This window comes from Tachysurus vachellii, chromosome 8 (genome assembly GCF_030014155.1).
Source record: "Tachysurus vachellii isolate PV-2020 chromosome 8, HZAU_Pvac_v1, whole genome shotgun sequence".
Classification (NCBI taxonomy): domain Eukaryota; kingdom Metazoa; phylum Chordata; class Actinopteri; order Siluriformes; family Bagridae; genus Tachysurus; species Tachysurus vachellii.
This window is the reverse complement of record NC_083467.1, coordinates 23,041,898-23,059,375: the sequence shown is the minus strand read 5'-3', so window position 1 is coordinate 23,059,375 and position 17,478 is coordinate 23,041,898. Positions and strand designations below refer to the sequence as shown.

The 17,478-nt window shown below is 38.0% G+C and overlaps 1 protein-coding gene across 1 annotated transcript in view; it reads right to left on the bottom strand.

The window, feature by feature from the left end:
* Positions 1 to 17,478, bottom strand: part of fstl1b (follistatin-like 1b) — a 65,911-nt gene that overhangs the window by 14,088 nt on the left and 34,345 nt on the right. The window contains exons 3-5 of the mRNA XM_060876963.1: positions 6,132 to 6,233; positions 4,395 to 4,524; positions 1,376 to 1,408 (exon numbers count right to left, since the gene is read on the bottom strand). Of these exons, the coding sequence (XP_060732946.1) occupies positions 1,376 to 1,408; positions 4,395 to 4,524; positions 6,132 to 6,233 (265 nt within the window). The remainder of the gene's footprint in view (positions 1 to 1,375; positions 1,409 to 4,394; positions 4,525 to 6,131; positions 6,234 to 17,478) is intronic.

The following is a 17,478-nucleotide window of genomic DNA, read 5'->3' as shown; positions in this document are numbered from 1 at the left end:
ACTTTTAAAACACCAACTAAATCTATTGTTACTCTCAGCAACATGTATCAAACACCAGAATCTGTTCTTGTACCTGTTGCGTTCAGTTTCCCACCAGTTATTTTGCATTTTAAAGTTATCCCGAATGATCAAGCCAGGGATGACATCAAGTAACGAGAAAAACTCCCTGACATGACATGAGGAAGAAACCTTGAGAGGAACCAGACTAAGAAGAGAGCCTTTCCTCATCTGGGTGACACCAGAGAGTGGGATTATAAATCATTTCTCTTCTTCTGTATACTACAGTCAAGTAGCTAAGTGTGTTGAAAGGAGTCTGATTAAGAGCATCAGCATAACATAATGTGTGTGTGTGCGCGTGTGTGTGGTGTACTTGTTCCATTCTTTCCATGTGTTTTGTTTTGCTTCGTGTCTTGTCTCCGCCCAGTTTGTCACTAATTGTTACCCTGACAAGTCATGATTTTTCTCACCAATCTTTCTTAACCCGCTTATACATTTACGCAGCAATTTGTGTCTTTGGGCGAAGTATACACTCAGTTTTGTTTAATTTGTGACTTTATCATACCTGAACCACTACCTGAACCTTGCCTGCTTTTCAACCCTGTTTCTGCCTCACGTTCATGGAGCTAACTGGTTGTCTTTACTAAAGCATTTTCAATTGCATTTGTGTCCACACAGTCTGTAACTGTCCCTTACACCAAGCAGTTAATTCTTTAACCTGATGAAGTTGTGAAATCTCTTATCAGAATCATTTAAAATTCAGCCCTTTTATCGTGTTTGCGTGTTTCAAGTCAAGTCAAGAAGCTTTTATTGTCTTTTCAACCATATTATGTAATGAGTTGTGCAACACAGCAATTGACTGAAATGTACAAGACTACCATTTACTGTTAACTAATGCACTCCAATGTTGTTCTGCAATTTTGAGTGTAGATACAGTTACACTTTAAGACATGTTTCAGCATGATAAATTGCAATTACAAACCGAGGCAGGATTTGATACTACTCCTCACTCGAGCCTGTGTTGTGCAAGAAAACTCAGATCAAGTTCAAGGCCGGAATCACACGTGTCTGAGCCTTGCCTCTGATTTCACCAACACCACCTTGTGTGTGACTGCTTAAATAGCGTATGAGTCTGTAATTACATCTGTAGTTTAACTGTGTGCAACATCTCACATGGCATGCTTCACTCAAGTTGATCTTTAGCCTGTAAACAATATACCACTATCAACAGATACGGTTCCTGTATAAAAGGACTATAAACATCTGTTTATTTATTTTCCTTATCTTCTTTATGAGCTTACTCTGCTGATCCTACAGTAAACACAGGAACTGATCGGTTAATATGGAAGAGAGGAGACATATCAGAGGTTACACTCACCTGGACTAGCGGCAGCTTTCTCTGTTTTCCTCTCTGCAACAGAAACAAAGAGAAATTAAGAGGAACAAACATGCTTAGATTCAGGGTTTAGATTCGTGCTTAGGTTTTGCCAAGTTTGTGGCAAAACCTCATACACCAAGAAACAGAAATAGCATTAATGTTACTAATAGCATTAATATGCAATTTATGTAGTTTATTTTAAAATGCTGTGTGAACAAAATACTGCTATCAAACAGGTACATACTAAGGCTGCTTTATCCACTGGAAAAATGTGTATGACTTATTTTTATTTTCAAATAGTGAGAGATTTCCATTAGCACCTCTAGACCTTTCCCAGGAGCATCCTAGACCTTTTTGGGAACAACATTTCCAGAAAAAACACTAAACTTTTCGGGAGTACCCCTACAACATTCTAGTAAGTCTCTAGACCAGTGGTCTTCACTAATTTTTTCATGTGAGCCACACTGATAGGACAAAGTCAATAGGAGAGCCACATTCACCACAAAGTATGCCAAGTTATTCAGTCTTAAATAGCTTATCTGCTTAAATACAATGTACAATATTGCAATACAATAATTACTCGAGTAGCGGATGATGCATGCTCCCCATCAGTTACCTCTTTTGTCACTGTCACATTGCTTTGTTGCTGTTCATTTTGTGCGCGGGATTGTTTGATAAGAAATCGATCCATTTTTTAGTCCGTGTGTGTACAGTAAACACAAGTTGTTAACTAGCATGAAACACAAACTAGCTTCTGGCAGGCCGCCAAAAACTGGCTGTTGCGGAACGCAGTGAGACAGTGACGAGTCAAATAATATATATAAATATATATTATTATTTGTAATAGAACACATTCGTTTTTCTATGCTTCCCTGATTGTTTTTAATGTTATTTAAATGAAAAATAAATTTTAACCACATGATCATATCATCGTATTATTTACTGCCATGCGAGCCGCATATTAAAGCTTGGCGAGCCGCAGGAGGCTCGCGAGCCGCGCAATGAGTAACACTGCTCTAGACTTTGCCAGGAGTATCATAAACTTTCCGAAAGTACCCGTAGAGTTTTCCAGAAGTATCCTAGACTTTACCAGAAGCACCTCTAGCAGGGTTCCCACTCTTTTTCAGAGATCATTTTCCAGGACTTTTCCAGGACATTTCAAATTTAGTAAAAAAAGACAAGGATCACAGATTCACGGCCTAAAGTAATACGTTCTTCTCTCCAGTCTTAAGTCTTAAAAACAGCGTACACTTTATGGTTATTACTTAACTATACTTTTAAAGACAATTTGTCATGTGAATGAAATTTCAACATTTATAAAATAAAAAGACCGCACATATTAATACCCTTTCCTTTCTCAGGCCAATGCCGTCATACATGCTTTAGATTGCTGTGCATTTCCCTTGCACATGATATTCAGATTAACAAGGTTAATATAACCTGGTTACCCGTCACCATTTGCTGAAAACATTCGAGCACTTAAACCATTCCTAGCACCTGAAACCGCCAACACAAGACAGCGTCATCCATCACAGCGAGATTAAACAGCATAACAAAAAACCCGTCAAAACTCAGCGTCCCTGAACAGAGCGCTTTCTGTTACTAACGTTAATTGTTTTGACCAGAGTTGTAAACTGTTCTTTAAATGATCAAGAACATTTAAAAATAATAATTTTCCAGGACAACAAGATTTTTTCCAGGACAGTTTATGTTTTCTTTCATTTTCCATGTGTTTTCCAGGACTGGAACATTGGTCATTAATTTTCCAGGATTTCCAGGTTTTCCAGGACGCGTGGGAACCCTGTCTAGCTTTGTCTGGGAGCAACAGTAGACTTTTTCGAGAACATCCTACACTACAATGAAAGCACCCATACACTTTTCCGGGAAGCAACCTAGACTTTTCTGGAAGTACCGCTATACCATTCCAGTAGCACTCCTGGACTTTTCTGGGAGAAATCTGCTTATCATACAACAATTTTTGACAATAAGGGTTAAAATGCTTTCTTTACAACATGTAGACAATCACTTTGCGAGTCAATGCTCATGCACAAAAGCATTAAGTTACATACTGTAATATCTAACAGACACATTTGACCAACCACTCAGAAGTCCCTTTAACACAGAGCTTTGAATGGTGTTTTCTTGCACTGTTCTGTCAATAAAACATACTTTATAATAGACACATGGAACACCATCTGAGAAGGGTACAGTGTGATCCGGTAACATGCTATAAATGCTGTTTGGGATCTGATAGAACAGCCTGAGTTTAACCTCGGGTAATGACTTTATGCTGACCAGTCCAGCAGCTTTATGCCGGTTCCAGTGTTTTGATATCTGTCCAACTCTCTTACTGATAATTCAGTATTTCTGTCATAAAATAATCGCTTGTAATAATCGCTAATAATCAAATGTCCACCAGATGTTCTAGGAGAGAATATGAGGAGAATGTTCTAGGAGAGAATATGAGATGAAGTGCCTTATAGGCTTCTATATATTTAAGACAATGAAATGAAACACTCTCTAGCTGCTTCTACATGAGAGAAAATAAGATGAAGTATTAGATGACTATTAGATGACTATAGGGTGTCACTCAGATGCTGCAAATGAGCATGTCAAGTCAAGAAGCTTTTATTGTCATTTCAACCATACAGTACATAGCTATTGCAGTACATAGTGAAATGAGATAAAGTAGTCCTAGCCACATAAAGTGCATCCGTGCAACCTTGCAACAGTGCAGGACAAGACAAACAAGACAGACAAGACAGTGCAGGACAAAATACAGTGCAGACAAAAAATTACAAGACAAGTTGCTGTGCCCCATAGGCTCCCTAAATGTGAAAAAGTGAGATAAAGTGCCCTCTAGGTGCTCATGCCCTTTTTATTTTCCTTCTCTTCCCCACAGAAAGCCTGTCTTGGCCCTGTTCTGCAGCTATGCACAGACCTTTAACCCCAGTTTAGTTCGGTCTCACATTTACATGCCCTTTGGCCCATGCTACTGTCACATGCTCTATCCTCTCACCTCTGCAGTGGCCGTCATGTGCCACCTGGATCTTGAGTCCGGTAAGGCAGGCGTCTCTGTGGAGCTCGCAGTGGTTTCTGTATGTTTTCCCATTACTGCCACACACAGAGCGCTTGTGAGGTTTACATTGCTGAAAAAGAACAAAACACACACACACACACACACACACACACACACACACACACACACACACACACACACAAACAAATGCTCAGAGTCTTTTGGTTTCTTAAAGGCATCCTCATAATTCCTTATCCAGTAATCCAGTAATACAGTATGCATATTATTTGTACACAAATGTCTATTATAAATTGTTTTAATTCTAATCCTTTGAAAATAAAAAACTAGATTTAAACCCTTTTGTGTCTCGTTGGTTTAAAGATGATGGATAAAATACAGCTGACAGCCATGTATTGAACTGTATTAAGAGAGAAACCATGCGGAAAAATGAGAAGAAGAAATAAAACATATTGCCTCTGTAACATACTGCGTTCTCTCACGGGTAAAAAAACAACAACCCTCTAGTTTTTATCTAATCTTTAAATGACAAAGAGAGAGAGAGAGAGAGAGAGAGAGAGAGAGAGATGAAAATGCTAACAAGCACATTAAATCTACAATCTGGGACAATTTCATGAAATATGGAGTAAATGCATATAAATGAGACGTTTTTTTTCCTTCCATATAATATCAATATGGAAGTTTTGCATTGAGCACAGGTATATTCAGGAACAACAAGAATATTTCACTCATTTGACAGACAGACAGACAGACAGACACAAAGAAAGAAAGAAAGAAAGAAAGAAAGAAAGAAAGAAAGAAAGTGTAAGGACTCTGCTCGGACTCTGGCCACGTGCATCTGTTTACGTTTCTCGTCACGTGTCTGCCCCGCCTTCGTCTGCTCCTCCCTGTCATCACACCTGATCCTTATTGTGTCATTGTCTTTTTGTATTTAACTGTGCCGTGTTGCCTCGTGCAGCGCGGCATCTACTGTGGTTATGTCCTGTTTCTAGTCTGCGTCCTGTTTCGTGTTTTCTGTTATTAAACCCTGTTTATTTATGCTATCCTGCGTTTGGGTCCGCTTCTGTTCCGTGTCATTACAGAAAGAAAGAAAGAAAGAAAGAAAGAAAGAAAGAAAGAAAGAAAGACAAGAAAACAGGCAGGTTTCTAATTGGCAGGTTTCTAGTTTCCTCTTAATGCTATAACAGATATTAATTCCTCTGAGTATGATGGCTAAACATTAACTATTAAACTTAAAGAGGCCAATAAATCTGTGATATTATTAGTATTCAGTACTCGGTTCTGCTACAGTCAGTCAGAGAAGCTTGTAATGTTCCAGCACATTCATATTCAGTGTTTTATGTAGCTGAGTGTGAGATTCATCATCCGTTTAATGCTGGTTTCATTTCCATAGATAGAACATAACCTTTTGTATTGAAATGCTATTTATTTCCATGTAAAATTTATCCAGGGACATTTTATATATTTACTACAGTTTTGTTTCATTCTTGTATTTCTCATACTGTATTTCTGCTATCTTTTCTTAATCAGTTCCCTAATTTATTAAATGTTTTTTGTAAATACAAAAGCTGTTCATAATATAGCTCATTGTTCTGTTGACGCTAAACATCAGATTAAATGGCATGGCACATAACATCCATCACTAAGATCTTAAAGTCTTAAATTATTGTAAATATGAACGGTGTTTAAAAAAATAAATAAATATTGTCTACTTCTTACCTCGATACACAAGCAGGTTGGCTCGCCTTTCTCTGTAACCGTACACTCACGCCCAGCACCACAGAACACATTAGCACACACCTTCGACTTGCTCTGAGGCTCCTGCAGAGAAACACACACACACACACACATTATTTATACAGATATATACTGTAACTACACACACACACACACACACACACACACACACATATATATATGTATAGCAAGATGGTATTTGCATAAGTATTTACCCCCTTTGAACTTTCTTACATTTGGGATCCAGTGTGTGTGACTGAATGATAAAAAACTTCACTAATAAAAGGCTTTCTGGATGTTTATCCTTCATTATTGGATAATTATTTGTTAATATACACTTACAGCATTCGCAAACATAAACTGAAGTCAAGAAAACACCCTCATACTGTCACAAATCTGCAACGGATACCGTTTCCATATGAATCTGTTACAGAGGAGTTAATGTGGATGTTAGAGCAAAAAAACAAACAGTATGAGGGTTTTTTAGTTAGATATAGTGCTCTGGGATGCATGTAGTGTTTAAATCTTTAACAAGGAAAAGTATAAATGATGCTGAATGTTGCTTCATTCTTTTAATACATACTAAATGTTATGTACTTTAAGCTTGGCCAGATTATTCTCACCCAGACGATGCATGTTGCAAAGAGTTTTAATAGGGATCCATTACACGAGCTCAACACTAGATGGAGAAATTGTATAAGAAAGAAAATAAAAAACGTCGCTCATTTGGTTTCCTGTCCAACTCCACTGAGAGCTACACTTCTCAGAACTAGAGGTGTTTCTCAAACCTACAGCACAACTCCACATCTGGATAATTAACTCTCCTTAGAGAGGTTGTTAGTGAAAGCAGTGCTGGGATGGAGTGTGCGCTTTGCACTGGGCCTTTAGGAGATGAGCTAACAAGGGTTCTTCATAACATCATGGGAACAATTATTCAAACTATCAGGATTTACAAAGTCGTCACGTGCTTCAAAAGTAGATAACATGAGTCTTTATGCATATTTTATTAGTTTATAGCTCTGTGGTGGTGAAATCAGTGATGAAAGCCAATGGGTTATTATATAATTATTTAAACTCTTCAACATATTATTCTTAGAAATAATTCTTCTTTAAAATTCAATTAAATAAAATAAATCAAATTTAAATTCTTTTTACATTTCAGGTAACATAATGAAAAAATAAATGTACGCTAAGTATTTGTGTATGAATTATTATAAGAATATTTGGGATTGAAGTAATTTTTTTTTAAAAATACTTAAATATACAGAATAAGCAAAATAAATAACGAGGAACTGATACAGCAGCTCATAATGCACACCTTCACTCATAACCTCTGACGCTATCCAAATAAAATGTTATGCCTAATGACCTTATGTTTCCATTTTATACATATATCATCTTATATATGTAAAATGCTTCGTTTTTATAGTCGAGCGACTTGAAAGAACGACCTGACGGATCTGATGGTTTTTCTGATGGAAATTACAGTCGAAAACCAAACCACAGGAAACCCACACACATGTGTAGACACACAAAGTGGTCACACACACACACACACACACACACACACACACACACACACACACACACAGTCCCAGGAGGGAGGACAAATATCACTCTCTATAAATGGCAGAACTCTCTCTGCTTCTCACAAACTCCCATCAGGCCGCCTGCCTCTTGTTACCCTGACAACAGGATGTTCTCCTTGAAAAGAAGGGCACATGGGGTATAAAGCGTTTCCCTCCTGCTCTGTAACAAATGGCACTCCTCTGGGGGCGGGAAACTGTGCTTGAATCACCTACAGCATGGCCGAGCTTTCAGCTGGAGCTCAGCAGCTAGTGAAGCAGGAGACGAACTTATCAAAACACGTCACGTGACAGAGTTTGAAAAGTGCCATCGCAGCAAAAAAATTAGTTACTTTATTATTTTACAGCAAGGAAGCACACACACACACACACACACACACACACACACACATCCTTCTTTCTGTTACCATAAAGGAACAGCAATATCAATGTCTCTTAATTAAAGCTTTCCTACAGTATGTTCATGAGGTTCATATATTATTTGTGGCATTAATAATAAAGGAAGAAGTAACCTATTTCATGTAGATATTAACCACATCATGTTTTGTACTCCGCTCGTTCTAATACGTGTTCGTTACTATAGTAACAACCCATTCACTAGTACTTTAATAGCAAAAGCTTCACAAACATCAAATGGAAACGATGAATGAATTTTAAAAAAAGGTCATTTAACAAATAAAAACACACATCATCTTTATGGCTAGGTTTTCTCTATTAAGGTGTTTATTAAACTTTTATTGAAGGAATCTGAAGGAAATAATGGTTTTCTGATTTTTACTTAATTATTAACTTAAAGAAAGAGAGAAAATAAGAGACTCTGGTGATGGGGTGACCTCGTATATCTGCTATAATGTACAGTAACTGAGAACAGGAAATTGTTTAATGGAAATTAAATCAATCGATAAACGTATGAAAGGAATGTTGTGCTACAAGAATGAGAGTATGGTGTGATATAAAATACTTCAAAGTAGGACATTATTGAAATGTAACAGTCTTTGATTATTTTCCCATCCTAAGATGCTATATTCCTTATAGTTACAGTAGGGTGAATTATGTCACAAATTACTTATTAAAGAGTAAAATAATCAGATATCACCAACTCATATACCATTAAGCATTTTTACTCTTTTTCCCCAGAGGCCAAAAAAATTGAATTTGTTCTTGTCATAAAGTCGATGCTCACCACTCAATTTCTTTGTCACGTCACGCTCTACAGTGGTGTTTACTGACATATGAAAGCTGACGGTTTTTCATTAACATTTCTGTATTTCTGTTTTGAAATAGCCTAAAATATTGTATATTGGATTTAAATGTTTTCATGTTTTTTAGCTTTTGTAAAAAAAAAAAAAACTTGTGTTTTTTTTTTTTTTTTTGAGGTGTAAATAATTTCTTTTCCACTTTGTTTGTAGCCAGCAAATATGATATAGTGGAATAAATCTCAATGCCCCAACTTGTGCATTGTGTACAGCGCAGAAGGATGTTAGTTGTTCAAATATTTCATGGTCAGGTCTTCATCACCGGCCATTTGGGTGGGTCTGTGGCGAATTCTTGTCATTACGCTGACCCATTAGTTTCTTGTGTTGTGTTTCTGTTGTAGAAAGGACATTATTTACGTTTACATTATTTCCTGTCACCCAAATGAAGATGAGGTTCTCTTCTGAGTCTGGTTCCTCTCAAGGTTTCTTCCTCATATCATCTCAGGGAGTTCTTCTTTGCCACCTTCACCTCAGGCGAAGTTCATTAGGGATAAATGTTAGAGATAAATAGCAATTTGCTGATTTGAGACAATGTGAATTGTTAAAAGCGCTTTTCACTATGCATTCGGTTGTATTCAAGCACCAGTGAAGTTTCACTAAAAGTGAGCACCAGTTTAAAGCACAGTACTGTAATCCCAAACTGTCACTGCCGGGTCGTTAAATCTGGTCTCTCAGAGCAACTTTAAGTCGCTTTGGATAAAATTATTATATTATAACAAATGAATAATATGAAAGGCAGAGAGAAAAAAAGTATAATTTTTCCAGAACAAAAGACTAGTGTTTGTCAGTGGATGAGATCCCAGATGTGAGTCAATCAATAGCAAGAAAACAGTACAAACAGAACAAACTCACAGGGACTAGCCAGTGTTAGCCAAGATGGATTAGCTAGATTAACCTAGATTAACTAAAATAGATTAACCAGGATGTATTAGCTAGAGTTAACTAAAATGGATTAGAGAAAGTTAACCAGACAGGATTAGCTAGAGTTAGCTAAAATGGATTAGCCAGAGTTAGCCTAGAAGAATTAGCTATTTAGCTGAAATGTATTAGACAGAATTAACCAGAATGGATTAGCTAAAGTTAGCTAAAATGGATTAGAGTTAACCAGGATGTATTAGATAAAGTTAGCTAAAATCTATTAGTCAGAGTTATTCAGGGTGAATTAGTCAGAGTTAGCCAGGACACTTAGCCAAGATGGATAGCACTACTTTCAGATTTGCTGCTAGGCAAACACAATAATGTTTTTGGGAAAAGCTCTACCACTTCATCCCACCTCTTCTTCTGAATGATTTTTCCTTCTAAACTGTGTGATCAGCCATGCCTCATGATTATTTCCAGCCTTCTGGGCAAAATTTCCCCAAAACATTAACAACATAACCATTAGTGTAATGTTTAATATGATGGAGTGAGTATCATTCTGAGCGCACTCTCCCGAGATGGGAAATGATGCCTTAATGACACTTGAGTCATCATGCCTACAGAAGAGAAGTGAGCTGTAGAGGGCAGCACTGAGCCATCAGGAGGTAAACATTGTCCTCTCTGTATGAACACACTGAATGTACAAGTGTTTCAGGCTTTTTCCTTCTTTTTTCTTCTCTAATATTTTATGTTTTTATGATTTGGTCACTATGTTCTCATGAATGGTCTGGATTTTTAATATATTCTATTCAAAATGCAAAGTATTTTTTCCACTCAGTTGCGGTGAGCCTCACTGTACACCTTTTTTTTAAACGTACATGTATTTCACTTTTTATGTTTTATCTCAGCTTCTACTACCAAATCCGTTCAAAATTCAAGGCCCATTTTCTTCATTCCTTCTTCTGTTTGATCGTTCATTCTCTTTCTCTCTCTCCAGTGATGGTAGCTTCCCTGCTTCTCTGCACGCTGGACCAGCTGTTATGATGAAAAGCATACACCTTAGAGGTGCAATAGTCTGCATATTTTAACATTTAGCCAAAAAACATTTTAATTTTTTTTAATCTGCCTTCTGTTCTGTTTGTGTTTGGATGAGCTTCTTACTATTATGTTATATAGATGCGCCCTAGAGCTCCTTCACTCCAACCCCATTACACTCTTAATCAACAATGCCTAGTGCAGCCAGTTAATTTTCCTATAAACAAAAAAAATCAATAATTGCTTTGAAAATACTCAAAAAATAAAACAAAACAGTAAAACCAGAATAAATCCCTGGCAGTGCGTTTCCAAGAGAAGGTGATTTAAATTTGATGAAGAGGAAGAAGCTGGACATGAAATTAGCTATCTGTGTGAGTTATCTGACTTATCGACTTTACATCCAGAATTAAGCGCCTACATTTTTTCCTAACAAAAAAAAAAAACGCCACCAACTGCACTTGAATGTCTCTACGAACTATTATGGGGTGAACTTTGCATGTTTATAGAGTTGTAACTCAGAATTCCAGCAGCTGGATATCTGCATGAGCTTAAAAGATCATCTAACAGACACAGTGTGAGTTTTGTCAGAAACAGATCACAGCTCAAAGTGATAAACTGGTAACGTGAAAGCTGTCATGTGGACTAAAAGGAACAACATGGTGCCGACTACTTGTTGGTGGTGGAGTGAGTTTGGTTGCACTGGAACTGTGTTGGGATTCCCATGAATGTCAACACAACTCTATTGACACCACAACACTTTTTGTGAGCAGCGGAAATCTGCATTCTCATGGACAACTGAGGAATTATACAGGACACTACAGGACTCGACTGTCATTCACTCTGCAATGCATAATAAAAAAAATGATTATATGATGAGTTGATATGATTGTGTTCTCCATACACGTGATGACATAAACCCAACAGAAGTGCACCAGGATTTGATAGAATCATATGAGTCTAAAACAACAAGCAATTCGGGCAACAACAAACCTGCCCAGAGTGAAACCCACCTTACTCTAAAATACTGTGGGCGGAGCTTTGTGGATAGGGGCGGGATTGTTCCAATTGTTCCAATGTCAACTTTGAATAATATTAGCTAATACAACTTTAAAGAGCTCTTTCAAATTGTCGTGCAACAAAAATTCTTTGTTCGGACTGTTTATAAAAAAGGCGATCTTAAACATAGGTGAAGTCCAGGGAAGAAATATTATTTAGTAATATAAGACAGTAGTGCTGTGGAAAATCAGTGGCTTTCACGTCAGGTTTTTATCACTACCTCAGGAAACATCTGTTATCTCATGCAGTTGTATTTGCTCGCCTCTGGAAATTAATTAGTGGCAGCATCTGGGGGTTTAACTGCTTTGTCTATCAGCTGATTAATAAATTGTGATCCTTGTTCTTCTTTACATAAATGTCAGAGACTGTGCTACGGAAAAAGTGGCTTCAGCTTTATTAAACAAAAGAGGCTGCACTCAACACAACAATATCAGACTTCCTGACTGTACTAAACATCCCTTCAACCATCCATCCATCCATCCATCCATCCATCTATCCATCCACCCTCCCATCCAACCATATATCAATCCTTCCATTCATACATCAACCATCCAACTATGTATCCATCTATCCATCCACCCATCCATCCATCCTCCCATCCAACTATATATCAATCCATCCATCCATCCATCCATCCATCCATCCTCCCATCCGACCATATATCAATCCATCCATCAACCATCAATCATTCCTCTATCCATCCATCCATCCATCCATCCATCCATCTATCCATTCAAGTATGATTCTTTCATATAATACACATTTTCTGATTTTTTTACTTCATGATTTACAAAAGTCAAGGTACTGTCCCCTCTTCTCCCCCCAACTCTACATATCTTTTTATTTCTATCTAATATTCTCTTATATTTTTTATTTGTCTGCTTTTCCCTGAGGCAACCCAAGCCTCAGTTCCTGAGTGTCAGGCAATTTAATTTCTTTTTGACTTTCTGACTGTACTTTAAACCCCCTTTCTTTCTTTCTTTCTTTCTTTCTATCTTTCTTTCTTTCTTTCTTTCTTTCTTTCTTTCTTTCTTTCTTTCTTTCTTTCTTTCTTTCTTTCTTTCTTCTTTCTTTCCTTTTGTCCTTTATCTGATCCTTTTATTTAACTATCCTTTCTTTAATGTTTTTCCTTTCATAACATCTCTTTTATAATATATAATATAATATATAATTTTCTACATATTTCTCTCTTTCTTCCCTGAGGTGGCGAAAACCTCACTGCGTAATGCACTCAGACGATTTCATTTCTTTTCGTCATTTCATAATTCTCTCGCACACACATTTCTGCACCACAATCTATTTCAAGTCTGCAAAAAAAGTCACAGCCCCTTTTCTTTCTTTCTTTCTTTCTTTCTTTCTTTCTTTCTTTCTTTCCTCCTTCCTTCCTTCATTCTTTCCTTTGAGTGAACTCAGATAAACCTTTCTGTACACTGTACTGCTTCTCAGACTCTTTTTGCATTTCTTTTAACTTCAAAAGTCAACACTATTTTTCCTTCCCTCTCCCTTCCTTTCACTTCTTTCCTTCTTCTACTCTTTCTTTCTACTTTTTTCTCCTTCTCTCCTGAGGTATGGCAACCTTCCATGCATACTTTTTGATTTGTCATCCACTTCTACCAAGGGTCTTGTATCTACTATAAAAAACGTTAGTCTCTCTCTCTCTCTCTCTCTCTCTCTCTCTCTCTCTCTCTCTCTCTCCCCCTTCACTGCACTGTTGTACTGGTCATGTGAGCAGTGGACCAGCCAATCGGCTGCTGCCAAGTTGAGTCTGAAGTAAAGAGTTTACTACAACACACACACACACACACACACACACACACACACACACACACACACACACACACACACACACACACACACACACACACACACACACACACACACACACACACACTGCCCCCTCCCCTTTTTTCCAATGTTTCCTATGTCCAGCCCTCCTGTTAGAGTGAGCACTGTTAAAGAGTCTGGATTTGTATAGGCAGAAAGTTTGTAGTTGAACATATATGTAGATGAATATAGATGTTTAAAGTCACATTTTGGTGTCATGCAGACCTCCATCTGTCATCATCATCCCATATTCTCTCATTCTGACTCTCTCTGAGCGACCTTTCTCCCGTTTGCCTTATGATTAGTGCTAGCAGGGTGTCTGTATGGTTGTGTGGGGGTTTTCCACAAGCGCTGTTTCCACATCTGGATTCTGCCACATTCTTCATGTCCACCCTTTCCCATCCCTGCTGTGTAATCCATGACTCATGCTACATAACTGAAATTTCCACTGGCAAGATTTTTCTGTATGTCAGAGCAAACCAAACACAGAATGCGCCAACAAACAGAAAAATACTGTAAGCTGGTTAATCTCACACGAGTTGAGTGCTAAGTCGGCAACGTCAGTCATACACAGCGAGAGCAAAGTGTGAAAACTCGAATCGAGGCTCTATAAAATCCCAACAAGATCCCACTCCAACATGGCTTTCTATTAGGTTAGTGGATATTGGAATCTAGCTGGAGTTTCATCAGCAATCCTGAGCAAAACTGAGAGAAGTAAATGAACTTCCTCTGCTGAAATGGGGCAGTCTTTTTGACATTTAGTGTGGCACACTTTAGCGCAACCAAATACCAAATCGAAAACCCTGGACCGCAAGGGTTTCCATGGCAACTAGAAGAGACGGGGGCTGGAAAGCGGATGGTAGACAGATGGAGCGTTGAAGAACGAGAAAGAAAGATCGATCAGGGGCCAGTGAACTTTAACTCAGCTGCTTTGTTCCAGCATTTATGAGGAGCAGGTTAAGAAAAACAGGATTACAGAATAAGCACGGAAATCCACAGAGCTGAGCTGCGTCCTATTTACCAGAAAGACAAGAAGATTCTCTCGCTTCTGGTCAGACTTTTGATGAGAAAATAAATCCTGAAACAGTGTGGCTTTGTTGTTCAGAAGCTTCTAGACCTTTAAAAGGATGAACGCGTGAGTTGATTTGATTCCGAAAGGCCAATTACAAATCATAAACTGGTTGTCAAAACCTCCAAAACCACGAAGATAAGCCGATGTACTTTAGATGGATTCTGCTCTTACGCCAGAATTCCAAGGAGATTGCAGGAAGTGAGCATGTACATCCTTTTCACTTTTCATCCAAAATTCCCTCAGAAATTTAGATGTAGATTTATATCCCTCAAGAGCAAGGAAAAAAACCTTCAGACAACTGGAGAAAGAAACCTTGACCATAGTCAACACCAGCATCTTCTCTACACCTCATATTCTCTATGCAGTCCTTAGAAATCCAGCTAGCTCACATTTTTATTCGCTTCCTGCTCAGAACCCACAAGTGCACCAGAGTAATCAGTATTCTACAACCTTTATCACCTAGCTCAGGTATGTGTGGAACTAAAACAGAATACGTTTTAAGAAACCGAGGAGAAACCTTAGATCAAGCTGTATAGAAGGCAGTCTGTACTGTATGTACTGCATAGACAAATCAGTGGCCTGTTTAATGATTAATTATTGTGTTTACAATGGATTAGGGTTAGGTCTATGCACTTATTGACTTATCTGTATATTTTCCATGATCTGTCCAGCTGTATGTACAGATTACAATGTGCAATTTAAAGAATGCACATTGTAATCTGTACATACAGCTGGACAGATCATGGAAAATATGATTTTTAAATAACAAACTGTTATTTGTATTATTATGTTCATCTAGAAGAAGATACATTTATCTTTGAATATCCCAGTTTAGGGAGTTGTGGAGAGTTCAAGATCAGCCCTGACACAGTGTCCTTGGAGCAGAGAGGGTTAAGGGCCTTGCTCAAGGGCCCAGCAGTTGGTCATGGGTAGCTTGGAGATGCAGTGGCTTGAGCCCTCGACTATCCGATCAATAACCCAGAGATTTAACAGTTTGGATCACCCGTGCCCCAAACAATCTAATATTAATCCCTCTCTACCAAGACAAATTCATAATAAATGAAAACCCAATAATCAGGTTATTCATTGTACTTGTACTCAACTTATTTTCAATTCAATTCAATTTAACTAAATTGTATAGCATTTTTAACAATTCACATTGTCTCAAAGCAGCTTTACATAAGTATAGAAACAGAATCAAAAATTTAAAGCTTAAAGTTTAAAATTAAGCTACTATTTATGTCTAACATCTACCCCTAATGAGCAAGCCTGATGCAACGGTGGAAAAGAAGAACTCTCTGAGGGCCTTTTTACACCTGGTCACTTCGTGTGTTTTCTCTGATCCGATAGCTATCTGATTTGTTAAAACTGTTCCATTTACATTAGGCCACATAAATGCGTCTCGGCGAATCGGATATCGATCCGATCTTTCTACTCCCGCCCAAAATGCAAATATATTTTACCTCATTTCCGGGGTAATTGAAACGGAACACGCTTTGGTGTATGCGGTTTTCAGAATGCAATCAAAAAGAAGACGAAAAAACTCGTTACGACGGTTATGTTACAAAAAACAGCATTTACTGTTTGCTGCATTTTCGCTGGCAGCATCAGTGCATTTTAAGCCCCAACGAGACACCTGGGTGAAAGATCACCTGCGAGTGACGTACTTCAGTTTGGGAGGAGTATAGCGCTGACGTATGTGGCTTGAACAACCACATTCATTTACACCTGGTCATTTTCATCTGAAATGCATCCCAGACCACCTCCTGAAGTGGTTTTAACGATCGGATTTATATCCGTCTCGAAAACGTTTCGGAGGGCATTTAGACCTGGTCTTTTTACCACAGGGTAGCTATCTGATCACAGAAAACGCATGAAGTGACCAGGTGTTAAAAGCCCCTTAGATGATATGAGGAGGAAACCTTGAGAAGAACCAGGAAGGGAACCTCATCCTCATTTAAGTGACACTGTACATGTACAGTAAATAATGTCTATTCTACAACAGTTTATAGTCGAGTGGAATTAAGCAACCGAGAGCTCCTGAGGAACTAATGGATCAGCACAATTTCCGAGTTCACCAGAGACCCAACACTAATTCCTTCCGGCCGAAGACTTCAAATGTTCACTGATGAAAACCTGACCATAAAACAGACTAGCGCGACTAGCGGTTTAAAGAAGGTGTGGCAGTCTCATAATAAGCCCTCATTTAAAAGAATAAACCCTAATTTTAAAGAAAATTTAATGAAATGTAAAAAATAAAACAATCCAAAACAAAATGATGTTTAAAACAACAGTAATCACATTTATCTAGGGATCGTGTGTATACAGTACGTGCTTTGCATGACATCACATATTTTGCAGGGTGAGCGCTCCTTAGCTTGGGGGCTTTGAGAACTAAACGCTGACTCACTCATTTTTTTGTAATAAATGACCTGCATATTACTGTTTAATGATGTGAGTGATTGAGATGGTGCTTATCTAACATATCATTTCACCAGTGTTCAGGACCGTGAAGACATTGAATAATTGATACTGCAATCGAAAATCCTTTCTAAAAGTTACAGCTCACCAGCAAAGGGATTTAAGAGCTTGTACAAAGCTTTAAAACTGCTGCAGGCCAGATAACAAAGAGTCATGTCTAG